The 15,633-nt window shown below is 50.5% G+C and overlaps 1 protein-coding gene across 1 annotated transcript in view; it reads left to right on the forward strand.

Annotated features, from left to right (window-relative positions):
• Positions 1-7,242, forward strand: part of Ctrc (chymotrypsin C) — a 7,820-nt gene extending 578 nt beyond the window's left edge. Inside the window, exons 2-8 of the mRNA XM_005352886.2 lie at positions 826-917; positions 1,000-1,097; positions 2,311-2,436; positions 3,291-3,427; positions 5,126-5,271; positions 6,607-6,759; positions 7,183-7,242. Coding sequence (XP_005352943.1) covers positions 826-917; positions 1,000-1,097; positions 2,311-2,436; positions 3,291-3,427; positions 5,126-5,271; positions 6,607-6,759; positions 7,183-7,197 — 767 coding nt within the window. The 3' untranslated portion in view covers positions 7,198-7,242. The remainder of the gene's footprint in view (positions 1-825; positions 918-999; positions 1,098-2,310; positions 2,437-3,290; positions 3,428-5,125; positions 5,272-6,606; positions 6,760-7,182) is intronic.
• Positions 7,243-15,633: the final 8,391 nt, after the last annotated feature.

A 15,633-nucleotide genomic window follows, 5' to 3' on the forward strand; every position in this document is an offset into this window, starting at 1 on the left:
ACCTGTGTCTCCCTCTTAGGGTTCCTTTGCTCTCCCACTTTGGTGGCGTTCTCCCAGATTACAAACTGAGGGGTTCGATAGGCTTTGGTTTGGCTCTGGCAAGTGAGAGCCCTACATCAGGTGTCAAGCTGAGCTCTGTAGATACAGGAGCAAACTGGACCATACACAGCTATCAGGTTTGTCCATATCTCCATTCAACAGTGGGGGCACAGAGGGCCAGTGATGCTCGGGCTCACGTGCTGGCTGCCAGCCAGAATGCCAGCCCCATCTCCTCACCTCAGAGCAAGCACACACTGACTTCCTAGACATGACAGTGTGGGACTCCGTGTGGCCCACACTGAATGATCCCTCCACGCACACTGCACACAAAAGGCCTGCTCCTTTCGCTATAGGAAGCATCCCTCTTCCTTCCATGTGGCTTTTGTTTTATTTGTTTGTTTGTTTGTTTTTCGAGACAGGGTTTCTCTGTGGCTTTGGAGCCTGTCCTGGAACTAGCTCTTGTAGACCAGGCTGGCCTTGAATTCACAGAGATCCACCTGCCTCTGCCCCCGAGTGCTGGGATTAAAGGCGCGTGCCACCACTGCCCAGCTTGTGTGGCTTTTTAAATGTGTCTTGTGGTTTAATTCTCAGGAGACGCTCAGATTAGTGTTATTCTACACAACACACACACACACACGGGGTGGGGGGGCACTGAGGCCCAAACAGCTAAGGGGACTCTGAGTAGAATATGAGCCACCACCACACCTGAGCTTCCCACCTGCCCCTTGTGTGTGGGGGGGGGCACAACACAACAGCCTGTTTACCTTCACGCCCCTCTCTCCCCAGCCTCCAGCTGCGGGGATCCCACCTACCCACCCAACCTGTCAACCAGGGTGGTAGGAGGAGAGGATGCTGTCCCCCACAGCTGGCCGTGGCAGGTAAGCACTTCCTGAGGCAGCCGCAGAGGTTGGAGGGACAAGGCTGGGATCCCTGGAGGACTGACGTGTGGCCCTTTTGCAGATCTCTCTGCAGTACCTCCGGGACGGCGTATGGAGGCACACCTGCGGGGGCTCTCTCATCACCGACAGACACGTCCTCACCGCTGCCCACTGCATCAGGTGAGCGGGGATGCCATCCCGAGACCTGAGTAGCTAAGGCTCCAGGCACTGGGCTCTGTTCGCCGGTTGAAAACATTTCCTGTGTACCTACTATGCGCCAAGAAACAGCATAGGCAACAAAAGCCAGCCTCCGGGGCTATTTTGTCAGCATGTTCTATTCCACTGTTCTAGCAGAAAGTAGAGCAATACATGAACAAGAAAATATGTAACTTATCAAACAAAAAGGAGGCTGGAGAAAGGGAAGGGCACAGGTGGTTTGGGCTCAATTTAAAAGAAGATAATCCAGAACTGGAAGGGAGGGAGGGAGGGAGGGAGGGAGTTAAAATAGCAAAATAAGGGAGCTGGGGTGTAGGTTGGTTGGTGGAGCTCTTTCTTAGCATATACAAAACTGTGAGCTGACGCCCCAGGTGTGACGGGACCTGTAATCCCATCAGTTGAGAGGCAGAGGAAGAAAGAGTCGAGGTTAAAGGCTGTCCTGGGCCGGGATATCCTTGCATTTGAGGCCGGCTTGGGCTAAAAAAAAGAAAGGGGGTGGAGAGTGAGGGAAAAGAGGGAAGGAGGAAAGGAGAGAGGAAAAAAGAAAGAAAAGGGAGAAGGAAAGAAAGAGAGATGGGTCTGGGAGAAGGTCTCTCTGAAAGAGCAAGGACAAAAAGGAGGGAAGGAGGGAGGCCATGGCTGATCTGTGGAGTCCAGGAACAGCCTGCCTGAAGGAGGCACCTCTCTGAAGCTTGGGAAACACTGGGGCAGCCTCCTGCTGGGAGCAGAGAGTGAGGCCTGGGTTGGGTGCGAGGGTGTATTTGCAAGGACTATGGTTTGATTGGAGAGAGGCAGAGTTGTGGGAAGGGCTAAATTGTGAGTTAGCCGCTGTTTTAGGAGATGCGGAACAGTCAGGGAAAGCCAGGTGTGGTGGCGCTGGCCTGCCACCCTAGAGTAGGAGAGCCTTGTTGTAGGGAGGACAGAGTCAAGCAGGAGTTACTCAGGTGGCTACTGCCATGTGGAAGCCAGAGGAAATGGCAACTTGGCTTCTCCTAGCCTGCCAGTTTAGGGCGGCAAGGCCATACTTCTCTCCTCTTACATGGGGTCGATGGAAACAGACACTAACTACTCCCTTTCCCACAAAGCCCTGCTGCAGCAAGAGGACCAGGTCACCAATGCTCTCAGTTTCTGGTTGGCCCTGCCAGAAGCCACTTGACGTCTCTTTTCCCCCTTCTAGCGATACTTTAACCTATCGCGTGGGCCTGGGGAAGTACAATCTGACAGTGGAAGATGAGGAAGGTTCTGTGTACGCAGATGTGGAAACCATCTACGTCCATGAGAAATGGAACCCCATCTTTGTGAGGTGAGTGCCAGCCCTGGGCAGCTGGAGTCACAGAGTCCAACCCCTGCACTTGGCATGCCCAAACCCCAGGGTCACAAGATGGCACCCCTTCAGTCCTTCTGAGTGATCAAAGATTAGGATTAAGTACATAAGGGATCTCTGTCTCCAAGACCCCTACCAAACTCGTCTAGAATTCACCCAGCCAGAGGCTGAGCCAAGTGTCACCCAGAGTGAGTGCCCAGCACATGCGCAGACTGCAACAGACATGTGAGGTGCCGCCCTTCATCTAAGCCTCACGACAGACAAGGAACTAAAGCTCTGAGAGGTTAGGAAATATAGTCCTCGTGGAGTTTGGTGATACAAGCCTTTAACCCCAGTTCTGAGGAGGCACAGGCAGGTGGGTCTCTGAGTTCAAGGCCAGCAGTTTGGTCTGCTTAATGAGTTCCAGGACAGCCAGGGCTACGTGGAGAGAACCTGTCTCGAAAAAAACAAACAGACAAACAAACAAAAAATTGACAGCACGCTGTGTGAGCTTGAAAACCAGACTTCAGATCCCTGGCGCCCACATGAGAAGCTGCGTGTGGCTGGAAGAAACTCTAACCCCAGTGCTGTGGGAGGTTCAGACATGGGGATCTCCAGGGGCAGCTGGCTGTCCCCAGGGAATAAGGTGGAAAGGGAGAGAACAGGACACCTGACACCTGACATCCATGCACGCGTGCATACGCGCACACACACACGCACAGTCATTTGTCCTCCAGAGTGTCCACCAGCTAATAAGTCGCTAGGAGGTCTTTATGGGGGAATCTCTGGCCACCAAGGCTCAACACCCAGCACCAACTTCTACACACTTGCCAAACTTCTGCTTTGCATTCCAGGAATGACATTGCCATCATCAAGCTGGCTAACCCCGTGGAGCTGAGTGACACCATCAAGGTGGCCTGCCTCCCAGAGGAGGGTGTCATACTGCCTCAGGACTACCCCTGCTATGTCACTGGCTGGGGTCGCCTCTGGAGTGAGTACAGCCTGCCCCGGGACATCCCCGAGGCTTCCTGGAGGAGGCACCCCTCAAGATCACCCTGTCTCCCACATTCTCTCTCTGCCTGATAGTTCCATAGATTTTAAGCCTTTGCGATAATGACAGTTAATATTAATTACTCAGCCCAGATCATGTGACAAGCATGTCACAAGTGAATGTGTTGGGAGATACGAGGATTATTTAGGCTAGAACTCATCAAGCATTTAGAAGAGAAATTGGCTCATTGCCTCAGCCACATAAGTAAACTAAAAACAAAAGGCAGGCCTGATCATGCAGGCCTGCCTGTGATCCAGAACTTAGAAGGTAGAGGCTGGAGGATCGGGAGCTCAGGGTCACTACATAGGGAGTTTGAGGCTAGCCTAGGCTACGTGAGAACCTATATCAAAATAAAAAATAAAAATAAACTAACCGGGGCTGGAGAGATGGTTCAGTGGTTAAGAGCATTGCCTGCTCTTCCAAAGGTCCTGAGTTCAATTCCTGGCAACCACATGGTGGCTCACAACCATCTGGAATGAGGTATGGTGCCCTCTTCTGGCCTGCAGACATACACACAGACAGAATATTGTATACATAATAAATAAAAATAAATAAACTAACCAACTAATTAAAACCATCCTCTTAGGGGTAGGAGGCTAGTTCTCATGGCCAGCCAATGTCCAAGCAGATGTCAGCTGAACTAGATGGTTAAATGGAAATTAAAGCTATGCGCAGCTTAGAGAAAGCACAGGCTAGCTCTTAAGGACATCATGGGCAAAGAGAACCTTCAGATGTACGCAGCTAAGATGGAGTTCTGGAAGGAAATGACAGTTGAACCCTCAAGATCCTAACTGAGGCAGAGGGATCACAATATAGAGTGAGTTCAAGATCAATCAACCTGGGCAACTCAGGGAGACCCTGTCTCAGTACTGAGTGAGTTCGAGACCAGCCCCAGCAACTCAGGCAGACCCTGTCTCAAAACTACAAGTTTAAAGAAGGCTGGGTATACGGCTCAGTGGTAGATTACTTGCCTAGCATACGCAAAGCCCTGGGCTTGATCCCTAGCACAGCAAAACAGAAAGGGAGTAAAAGTCAGACTCCAGACTAAAGACACGTGGTCTCCAAGGGACTGCGACCCAAAGATTTGTGCCGTCCTGATGAAGGGCACACTCACGGTTCCCACAGTCTTCCATGCATCAAATGTCGGAGGGGAAAAAGCAGCAAGAGAGAGAAAGACACCATGTAACAGAGCTCACATAGAAGGTTGTTTTTTGTTTTTTGTTTCTTTTAATGGAAAGGGAACATAAAAGGGGGGATGGAGAGGGAGGAAACTGTTCTCTGGAGACAGGAGCAGCAGAAGAGAAGAGAGAGATGGGCAAGGGGGAGGAGACAAAGAGATAGGCAGAGAAGCAGAGAGAGAGAGAGAGAGAGGAACAGAGAGAGAAAGAGAGAGATGGGAGGTGGGCAGGGCCTTCTAAAAAGGAAACGCAGTGAATGTGCCCAGGAGGCTCCCTTAGTGGCTGCAGCTGAGAATGTAGCCCGTCAGAACTCCAAGGGCAGGCCAGTACGGATGGATGCCTGAGTGCTAACACCAAAACCTGCCTTTGCCAAGTCCCTGTCTCCTGCTGGCTGGAGGCCAGAGCTATGGCTGGGCTGAGGGCACAGGCTGACTCCCAGGCACGACTGCTCTCTCCCCAGCCGATGGTCCCATCGCTGATGTGCTCCAGCAGGGCCTGCAGCCCGTCGTGAGTCACTCCACGTGCTCCAAGTGGGGCTGGTGGTTCCTCATGGTCACCAAGTCAATGGTGTGCGCTGGAGGTGACGGTGTCATCTCAGCCTGTAACGTGAGTGTCTTGGCAACATACCAGGGGGCGGCCGGGAGGTGGGCAGAGCAGGGTGAGAGGGAGCCAATCAAACCCCTCCTTCCAGAAAGCCACGCCCCGAGGGACCCTGCAGGCCTAGGGGAAAACTGCCACTCCAGCCCACTCCTCGCTGCTCACCCCCAGTGCATGGGAACAGGCAGGGGCTGGACGTGAGCGGCTCAACTTCAAGCCCCAACAGAGCCGGCAATTTGGTGGTCTGCCGAAGTGTTCTAGAAAGTGGGGGGCAGGGGAGAGGTGGCTCAATGGGTAGAGGAGACCTGAGTTTGATCCCCAGAACCCACCTGGTAGAAGGAGAGGACCGACTGCCACAGCTGTCCTCTGATCTCCACACTGCCCTGTGACATGTATGCATGCACACGACATAAATGAAAACGAGAAAGAAAACGGGGCGGGGGCTGGGGAGGTGATTCAGTCGGTAGCGGTTGCCTTGCAAACACAAAGACCTGAGTTCGAGCCCCAGAACTCACGTTGTAAAAATGCCAAGCGTGGTGGTGCAGCTGAATCCCAGGGCCAAGGAGGTGGAGATACGAGAACTCTTGGGTCTGACTGGACAATGACTCTAGGCCAGCTGGCCAGCTCCAGGCCGAAGAGAAGTACAGCTGAGGATGGCATGTGAGGGCATCTTCTGGCTCCACACACATACACATATATCTGCATGCACACTGGCACACATACCTGCATCCTCACACACACACATATACATACATGCACACATGCATACACATACACACATTAAAAAAAAAAAAAAGAGGCCGTAGAAACCACTACACAGAACCGCCAAGAGACTAAATGGGTCTATAGCAGCATGAAGTAGCTTCCTTCAGGTTTCATACATGTTCCTGAAGGCTCCGAGGTGCCAGTCCAGGGAGACGGGGTCTCGGAGTATGACCAGAACCACAAAACATCCAGGACAATGGGGGACTGTCCATTCTGAAACAGATAACCCTCTCCCCACACCAGCCTCCCTACTTTCCCGGGCCTCTTCAGGGTCCCCAGACTCCTTGACTCTCTGGCAAGTTCACAAAAGCTTACACACAGTGACCTGAACAATAAGGGAAACTGAGGCAGAGTAGGTTGGCATCATCCCAGACCACAGCAAACCAAGAGCTAGCTGACACTTCAGAGCCTCACAGAATGAGGTCCAGGCAGTCCCTACGCTTTCTCTGTAGATATCCCTCCGGCTAGTCTGAGGCCTAAATAACAGATAGAGAGGTCAAGGGCCCAGCTCACATCCCCCCAGCAGCCAAAGGCAGCCCTGAGGGAAAACTGGAGCTGAGGCCTGCTGCTCTGTTGCAGGGAGACTCGGGTGGTCCACTGAACTGCCCAGCAGAAGATGGGTCCTGGCAGCTGCATGGTATCGTGAGCTTTGGCTCCTCTGAAGGCTGCAACGTAGCCAAGAAGCCAGTGGTCTTCACCCGCGTGTCTGCCTACATTGACTGGATCAATGAGGTAGGTGTCCCCTACGCCCCTCCCTGTGCCCCTGAGCCCACTTCCTCATGTAGACTCTCCTTCATTGGCCCACATTCAAGTTCCATTCTTCCACTCACTGAAAAACCCTAGCTGAATCCTTCTTGGAGTAGGCCTCGAGTCAGGAATGGGAATGGGGGGCGGAGTTACAGAGGGGGCATGCAGGTGGCCACATAAAGGCTTGAGGGTGTAGGGACAGAGGCATCCTGGGCAGGGCTCCCAATAGTATAGGATATGTTCTAAGCCCACATGGACTATGCTCTGAAAAGCTGGGAGACCCAGAACCTTTGAGGAGAGACAGGCCTGGCCATGTCCCTGCTGGGAACCTACTACCCCAAAGAGCCTTGTTCTGCCCCAGAAGGTAGCAAGTCCCAGAGTCACTCATAATGGCTTCTCTTCCACCAGAAAATACAACTGTGAAGAGCTGGTTCCAGAAGCCTTGAGCCCCATCTCCCAGCAGCAATAAAGCTCCTTCCATGAACTCCTGGGTACATTCGTTAATGCCTTCCGGGGGTTCCCGGGTCTCTGCACACTGAAAACATACACCCTAGACCAAGCCATAGAGACGTTAAAGGCAGGTGTTACTCATCAGCTGGAGGCAAGCAGGTAGCTTGAGGGGTCAGAATTAAAGTCTATGGCCTCCAGCTGGCGGAGGCAGAGGGCTCCTCAAGGCCAGGTCACAGGAAGATGCATGGATCTCAGAGACAACCACTAATTCCTAGGGACGAGCGCCCAGCAGTTTCCTCCCACCCAACACAGTCGGGAGCAGCTGTTGGCCAGAGGTGTCTGATTGAAGAAGGGTTTAATGAATCCTGAACCAGAATGGCACAGGAGGAGAAGACCCTAGACCCAAGTGGTTTCTACCCAGTCTAGGAAAAGGCTTCACTGAATAAGATGGGGAGGGAAACTGAGGCCCAGAGAGAGAAAGTGCTGGACTAGGTGTCAGGCACAGTGAGCCAAGGGGGAGCCACAGTGGACTAGGGACAGGAGTGCTCTCAGGAGGCAGGTGAGACTCCAGACCTGAGTAGCCAGGGTCTGGGGAGAGATATCCCTGCCCCTTCGTCCCCTGACCAGAGGTCCCCTGGCCTGGGACGTGCTGGAAAGTGTGCCATTTGTCTTAGGGTTCCTATTTCTGTGATGAAACACCATGACAAGGAGCAAGTTGGGGAAGGAAGGATGTGTTTGGCTTACACTTCCACATCACTGTTTGTCCTCAAAGGAAGGCAGGACAGGAACTCGGGCAGGGCAGGGACCTGAGGGCAGGAGCTGATGCAGAGGCCATGGAGGGGTCCTGCTTACAGGCTTGCTTCCCATGGCTCGCTCTCAGCCTGCTTTATCACAGAACCCAGGACCAACAGCCTAGGAGTGGCACCACCCATAATGGGCTGGACCCTCCCCATCAATCACTAATTAAGAAAATAACCCACAGCCCGATCTTAGGGAGACGTTTTCTAAGTTGAGGCCCCCTCTTCTCTGGTAACTCTAACTTGTGTCAAGTTGACACAAAACCAACCAGCACAACTGACCACTAACCACCTGGCACACAGACACATCACTGTTAAGCCACAACCTTTCCTTTCTTGTTCATCCCTGAGAGGATACATTAATAAGAACAATACAATGTAAAATATTCCAAGTATTAAAAACCCCAATCTTTACAAATTCAAACACTTTAAAATTCAGTCTACCTAATTTCCAAAGTCTCTTTTAAAACCTAGAATCTTGCTGGGCAGTGGTGGTGCGCACCTTTAATCCCAGAACTCAGGAGGCAGAGGCAGGTGGATCTCTGTGAGTTCAAGGACAGACTGGTCTACAGAGCAAGTTCCAGGACAGGCACCAAAGCTACACAGAGACACCCTGTCTCAAAAAACCAAAACAAACAAACAAACAAACTTAGAATCCCTTTAAAATTCAACTATGGGCTCCTATAAAATCAAAAATAAATTTGATGCCAACTAAATACATTCTTACCCCAAGAGGGAAGAACCAGGGCACAGTCACAATCAAATACAATCAAAGCAAAGCAAAACCAAACTCCAAATATAAATAACTCAGTACCCAGTGTCCGGGATCCACTTACCATCTTCTGGATTCTTCCAAAGGGTTTGGGGTCACTTCTCCAGCTCCGCCCTCTGCAGCACACACAGCTTGTCTTCTAGGCTCCTGCTGGCTCCACTCCACTGCTGCCCTTGGTGGTCACCCCACGGTCAGGCATCTTCAAAACGCTGGGGTCTCTGCTGCAACTGGGCTGCACTTTCACCAGTTGCCTTCCCTGGGCTCCCTTCATGGTGCCAAGTCTCAGATTCTCTGCCGGACCCCTTCAATCCTGGGCCTTCACCTGCCGCTGAGATTGCATCTCTACCAATGGCCTCTCCTAAGCTCTCTTCAGGGACTATGTTGTAAAAAGGAGAGGTGGGCGGTGTTTCCACTGCCCGGCTTCCGGCCGCCTGGCTAGCTTTACCAGAAATAATTACACGGAAACTGTATTCATTTAAACACTGCCTGGCCCATTAGTTCCAGCCTCTTATTGGCTAATTCTCACATCTTGATTAACCCATTTCTAATAATCTGTGAAGCACCGTGAAGTGGTGGCTTACGCCCATCTGGGGTCAGAGAATCATGGCGTCTGTCTGACTCTGCTTTCTTTCTCCCAGCATCCTGTTCTGTCTACTCCACCCACCTAATTTTCTGCCCTATTAAAAGGCCAAGGCAGTCTCTTTATTTAACCAATGAAAGCAACAGAAATACAGAAGGACCTCCTACATCAGGACTCTAACCCTGCCACACGGTGCCAAGCCTTAGCTGCTCTCCATGGCCCCTTCAAACCTTCAAAACCAGCACCATGGAGTGACTCTTACCCTACAAGTCTGGCTGCCAATGAGAGGTTTGACCTCGGCTATGTCTGGAATACAGCTTCTGTGTGCTGACTCTCAGGAAACATGTTCCTGAGATTTTAGCTCAACAATGCTGGCCTCCTCTTAATCACCATTAAGTTCTCAGCTCCAGCTGACCAGCGTCTAGCGTCCCAGCACAGCAAAGATTTCACTTCAGTAGCTCTGTATCTTGTTAATCGCAGCTGGTTCTTCAGCCTCAGCAAACCAGAACCATGAAAATCCACACCACCACCACCCCGCCGCCATTTTGGTTTTTCAAGACAGGGTTTCTCTGTGTAGCCCTGGCTATCTTGAAATTTACTCTGTAGACCAGGCTAACCCTGAACTCAGAGTCCGACTACCTCTGGACCCATAGAATCTTAATTCAAAAATAACAAATGGTCCTGATAGAGTCTGTAAATTTCTCTCTGCAACTTCACGAATCAGACCTCCATCATTTTGGCTGCTCTCAATGTTCTCATCTTCCGAGCTCCCATAAAACAGCCCACTGAGATCTCAACCTCAGTGACTTCTCTAGCCAAACGTCTACTCCTTCCACAAACCTCTGCAAAAGCCGTGACCCCTTTGAAGGGGGTTCACCTATCAGATATTTACATTATGATTCATAACAGTAGCAAAATTACCGTTATGAAGTAACAACAAACGATTTTATGGTTGGGGTCACTAAAATCTGATTTTTTTTTTTGAGACAGGGTTTCTCTGTAGTTTTGGAGCCTGTCCTGGAACTAGCTCTTGTAGACCAGGCTGGCCTCGAACTCACAGAGATCTACCTGCCTCTGCCTCCCGAGTACTGGGATTAAAGGCATGCGCCACCACCGCTCGGCTCACAACCTGATTATTAAAGGGTCACAGCATTTGGAAAGTTGAGAACCGCTGCCCTACAGGCTGGTCTACAGCCTGGTTTTTTTGTTTTTGTTTTTGTTTTTGAGACAGGATTTCTCTGTGTAGCTCTGGCTGTCCCAGAACTCCCTCTGTAGACCAGGCTGACCTTGAACTCACAGAGATCCACCTGCCTCTGCCCCCCAAGTTCTGGGATTAAAGATGTGTGCACCACAACCAGCCCCTATGGCCCAATCTTATGGAGGCATTTTTCTCAACGGAGGCTCCCTCCTTATAACTATACCTTGTGTCAAGTTGACATAAAACTAGCCAGCACACTGTCTACTGGGGCTGCACCACAGCTTCTGACCTCCTCCTGAGAGCCCCTAGTTACAACTACTGATTAGTCCATTAGCTGCCCTGCTCTTCCATCAGGCATCAGCTGCTGCAGGCAGGGACTCTGATGGCCTCCCCTGCCCCAGGGTGCCACTCTCAGGAGTGTCCTTTGTTACTCAGAAAGTGATAGGGTGTAAGGGTCCCCAGGTTCAGAGAAGACCCTTGCTCTGCAGTAGACAGAACACTGTGTGTGCACGAGGGTACGTGCATGCGTGCATGTTCAGATACACACACCAGTGGAACAGAAATGAGCTACCTTAACCGGTGTCTGTTGGCAGTGGAAGTCCAGGAGGGATTCCTAGAGGTGGCAATGCCCAAGCTAGTTCTTAAAATTGGAAGTGTCCTAAGAGTATTGCTGGCTGCTTGACCTGAGCATCCTCAGAAACCTTCTTTCATGCCTGTCTCTATGTGGGCGGTGATACATGCTCAACTCTTGCTGACCCCAGGTTTGTTGCAGGTAGGGAACTAGGGGAATCGGTTTTGGCCAACAGAACATAATAATGAGATAATCTGATGTTCAATGAGCTCTGTCCCTGCGGGTTTTACATTCATCTTATCTCCCCAGCCCAGGCCGGTGAGGCTGGCTGTCATCACACACACCCGCTTTGATGGATGAGAAAATAAAGGTCAGAATGATCTAGTGGCTTTCCAGGATGGCTTAACTAGAAAGTGGGGGAGCTCGGACTCAGACGTTGCTAATCTGGCTCCAGAGTACATGGATCTGAGCACAAATGTAAGGAGAAGGAAAATCGTCCCTGTAAGGGGAACCAACACACATTGAGGTTATGCCTTGAATACAGGCTCCATGGCTGGAGCTGAGGCAGCCATCCTGTGGCTGTGTGAACTGCAGCAATACCAGCTCAGGCCTTGTTGAGCTGATGCTGCAGAGCTGAGGCCAGCAACCACTCCCCTTCGAATTTCTTTGCTGTGTGGAAAAAAAATGAAAATAAATCTTGTGGGGGTCCACAGAAGTGGATCCACTTCACCTTGACTGAAGGTCAGAGGGCTTAAGTCTGCTCTCAACCTTTCAAAGTTACTGACAAGAGGTCTGACTTAAGAATAGGCTACAAACAAGATGTCCTGACCTAGGGTGTGGTTACTTGGTGTTTTGGATAGTAAGATGGCCAATAGAGCTGGGTCTGCTCCACATCAGCCAAAGGTCAGGGAATTCAAGCCTATTCCTGCTCCTTCAAGGATATGACAGGAGGTTTGACCCAGTGAGTGGCTGCCTACAGGATGCTTGGTCTAAGGTGTGGTCCTTACATGTGCTACCTAAACAACAGAATGCGTAACTAAAGGATACAGTTACTTGATATTTCAAGCATTGAGGCAAGTAATTGTTCTGTTTGCCCTTTGTGTCATGTTAGAGCAGTCTTTTGCCTTCTTTTCCCCTTTTTGGTTTGGGGTATAGAAGCCTATGGAAAGTAAACACTCAGTATTCACTGGCTAGCCCTCACGGTTCTAGCCTACGTCTCTGTGTTTCTTTCATATCTCTGTTGTTCCTATGTAATTTTTCCAGTCCACATGCCCCTACCCTGGAGTGTGTGAACCCCGTGGAGGCAACACCCCAACAGATGCCCCCCAACATGTGACCACGACGAAATCTGCATTTGTTTTAGCCACTGTCGTTAATGGTCTATTTCTTTCTTTCTTCTCTTTAGACGGGATCTTTTGTATAGCCTTGGCTGGCCTGGAACTTCCTATGTAGACCAGAATGGGGCATGGTACTCACAGAGATCCACCTGCCTCTACCTTCCAAGCGCTGGAATTAAGGCAAGCCTGCACAGCCTGGCTACCTCTCAGTTTCTTGCAGCTCAACACACTCCTAACGGGAAGCAGAGCAGGGAAAGGGGAAAGGGGAGGGGGTCCCCTTCCCGAGCAAAGCCACAGTGAAAGCCTGGAAGGGAACCCCAGCAGCTACTGTTGCTAAAGCATGGTGACTATCTTGAAAACATACACTCAGTCAGCTAGCACCGTGTTAAACAGGAGCCACAGGCCTGGGGAGCACTGAGTTCCAAGTTGGCCTCAGAGACAAGGTGAGCGCCTGTCTCCAAACACAGGGAGAGTCTGGAGAGATGACTGGGGCTGAGAGCACTTGCTGCTCAGGCAGAGGTCCCAGGTCTGGTTCCCAGCACCTATTGCAGTCCACACCTTCTGTAATTCCAGCTTCAGGGGATCCAGCGCCCTCTGCTGGACCCCACAGGCACCTGCACCCATGCTGTCCACATACAGAGGAGCTTTCAGAGGAATTCTACAGAGAAACTGCTGTCCAAGGGGTCACAGATGACTACCATGGAAAGAAATGAGCCAAGGTGCTGAAGAAGAAGGTGGCCAGCGCCGGTGCTGAGGTTGAGTGCGCAGGGGATGGAGAAGAAATCCAGCTATAGGGTGAACAGTGCAAGAGCACAGGCCAGCTCGTGCAGCCTCGGGATTGGCTGAGTACGGTAGACTGACAGGTTCCTGGGTTCTAGGTGCCTGTGGCTTTCTGGAGCTTAAGAGGGGTTTCCCCCGAAAGAGCAGACTCCAGCTTCAGTCCCACGTCATAAATTTAAAAACCTCACAGCCTTGGGGCTAGAGAGATAGATGACTCAGCAATTAAGAGCACTGGCTTCTCTTCCAGAGGACCCAGTTCAATTCCGCAGCTCACAATTGTCTGTAACTCCAGTTCCAGGGGATTTGACACCCTCACACAGACATACATGCAGGCAAAACACCAACGCACGCGAAATTAGAAATAAAAATAAAATAAAAACACTTCACATCTTAAGGTCTACTTTGCACTTGGGTGAATGTAACTGCTTCTTGCAATCTACTAAAGAAAGCCCTTTAGGAAGTGTCACACTTTCTGGTTTGGTGACCCAGTCCGCTTATAGTGCCCTAAATTCAAGGTTTGGGTTAAATAAATCATGTTCCCTGGAAAGTTTATGTCATAACCCCAGAATCTATGAACATGGAAGCTCCCGGGGAAAAGGGGGGATTTTCAGATTTGATTTAGAATCTTGAGATGGGGTGATCCGTCTGTGTGTAAGTTTTAGCATCACCGTGAACTGGCAGAAACAGTCTACAGAGGGGAAAGATTTGCTTTGTTTACAGTTTCAGAGCATTGTGGCTGAAGGGCATGTCTGTGTAGCCAATATCTTGGGGAACGCGGAGCAGAAAGGAATAATAACAGGAACTGGGTAGAGAAAGACACAACCCCTAAATACCTACCTCCTCCAGCCAGGCCCCAGCTCCCCCAGTCCCACCTCCTCCTAAGTGCTTACTGAAATCTTGAATCCACAGATGAATAAAACTGTGGAGGAGGCCAGAGCCTGCTTAGCCAGACCCTTCCCAAAAACGTCACAGACACGCCCAGAGGTATGCTTCCATAATCTCTTAGATGACTCTCAAGCCGGTCAAGACAACAGAACTGACCATCATAGCCTGGGCCTAGTGTAATAAGTGGGGTCCCCATAAGGAGGAGATGAGAGTCACATCAGAGGCTTACAGATGAAGGATGACCCTCCCCCAGGAGGTCAGTATCAGGGAGACATTAACATGGAGGAGACTCCACAAGACAAGAGATGGAGGTGGTTACCAGGAGTTGGAAAAGGTCCCGATCAGTGGTTCTCAACCTGTGGGTCATGACCCCTTTGTGGATTAAATATCAGATATCCTGCATATCAGATATTGACATAATGATTCATAACAGTAGCAAAATCACCATTATGAAATAGCAATGACAATAATGTTATGGTTGGGGGCGGGGGGTAACCACAACATGAGGAACTGTATTAAAGGGTCGTAGCCTTAGGAAGGTTGAGGACCACTGGTCCAGATGGACTCTCTCTGCAGCTTGCAAGAGAAAGCCAGCCCTGTTGACACCATGACTCGGCCCTGTGGGATAAACTGGACTCCCTGTCTCTAAAATTTAAAGATAAGAAATTGACATGGTGTGTGGTGGCTGTTACCATAGCCAACGTAACACCAGGCACCACTGGGCCTGACAGAAGGAACCTGTCAGAGTCAGGGATAAAGGAAGGTCATGAAAACTCCCTGGGGCTACTTGGGTGATAACAATATTGGACAAGTTGGTTGAGAGGCCATAGACTGGTGGATTGAAGTGAGGAGGACTGGAACTCGGGTTTTAACTGCCCCCCCCCCCGCGCGCTTTGAGACAGGGTCTCTATTATATAGCCCCAGATGTCCTGAAACTCACTATGAACCAGGCTGGACTTGAACTCACAGAGATTCACCTGCCTCTGCCTCCCAGTGTTGGGATTAAAAAGTGTGCGCTATAACCCCCAGCTTTATCCCCCATTTTCCTCATGGTGTTGATGAAGAAACGGCATTCATCTCAAAGGAATAAAATGCATGGTTTATTTTGGAACCAAATAGGAGTGGCCATGACCCAGGAATGTAGGTTTGGGTCTCCTCAAATACCATGTTCCAACAAGATTGCAATTCCATGATCTTTTTATAGTAACAGAACAAAGAAAGCCACAAATTAAGACACTGTTCAAACATTTTGGTGGTGACGTCAGACAGGTGGGTTATAGCAAGAAGAGGACTCTGCCTTAGGCCTTCACTTTTATTCAACAGCCCTTCGTTTCTGGTGGGAAAGTAGGGTTTTGTTAACTTAATACACTCCGAACAGTTTTTATCTGTTTGTCAGGGTGCCAAGGCTAGGTGGCAGCAGGGTATTTGTTTAGACACAGAGCTGGGGCGAGGAATGGATATTTAGTAGGCTAAAGACCACACAAGAGCC

This window comes from Microtus ochrogaster, chromosome 10 (genome assembly GCF_000317375.1).
Source record: "Microtus ochrogaster isolate Prairie Vole_2 chromosome 10, MicOch1.0, whole genome shotgun sequence".
Taxonomy (NCBI): Eukaryota; Metazoa; Chordata; class Mammalia; order Rodentia; family Cricetidae; genus Microtus; species Microtus ochrogaster.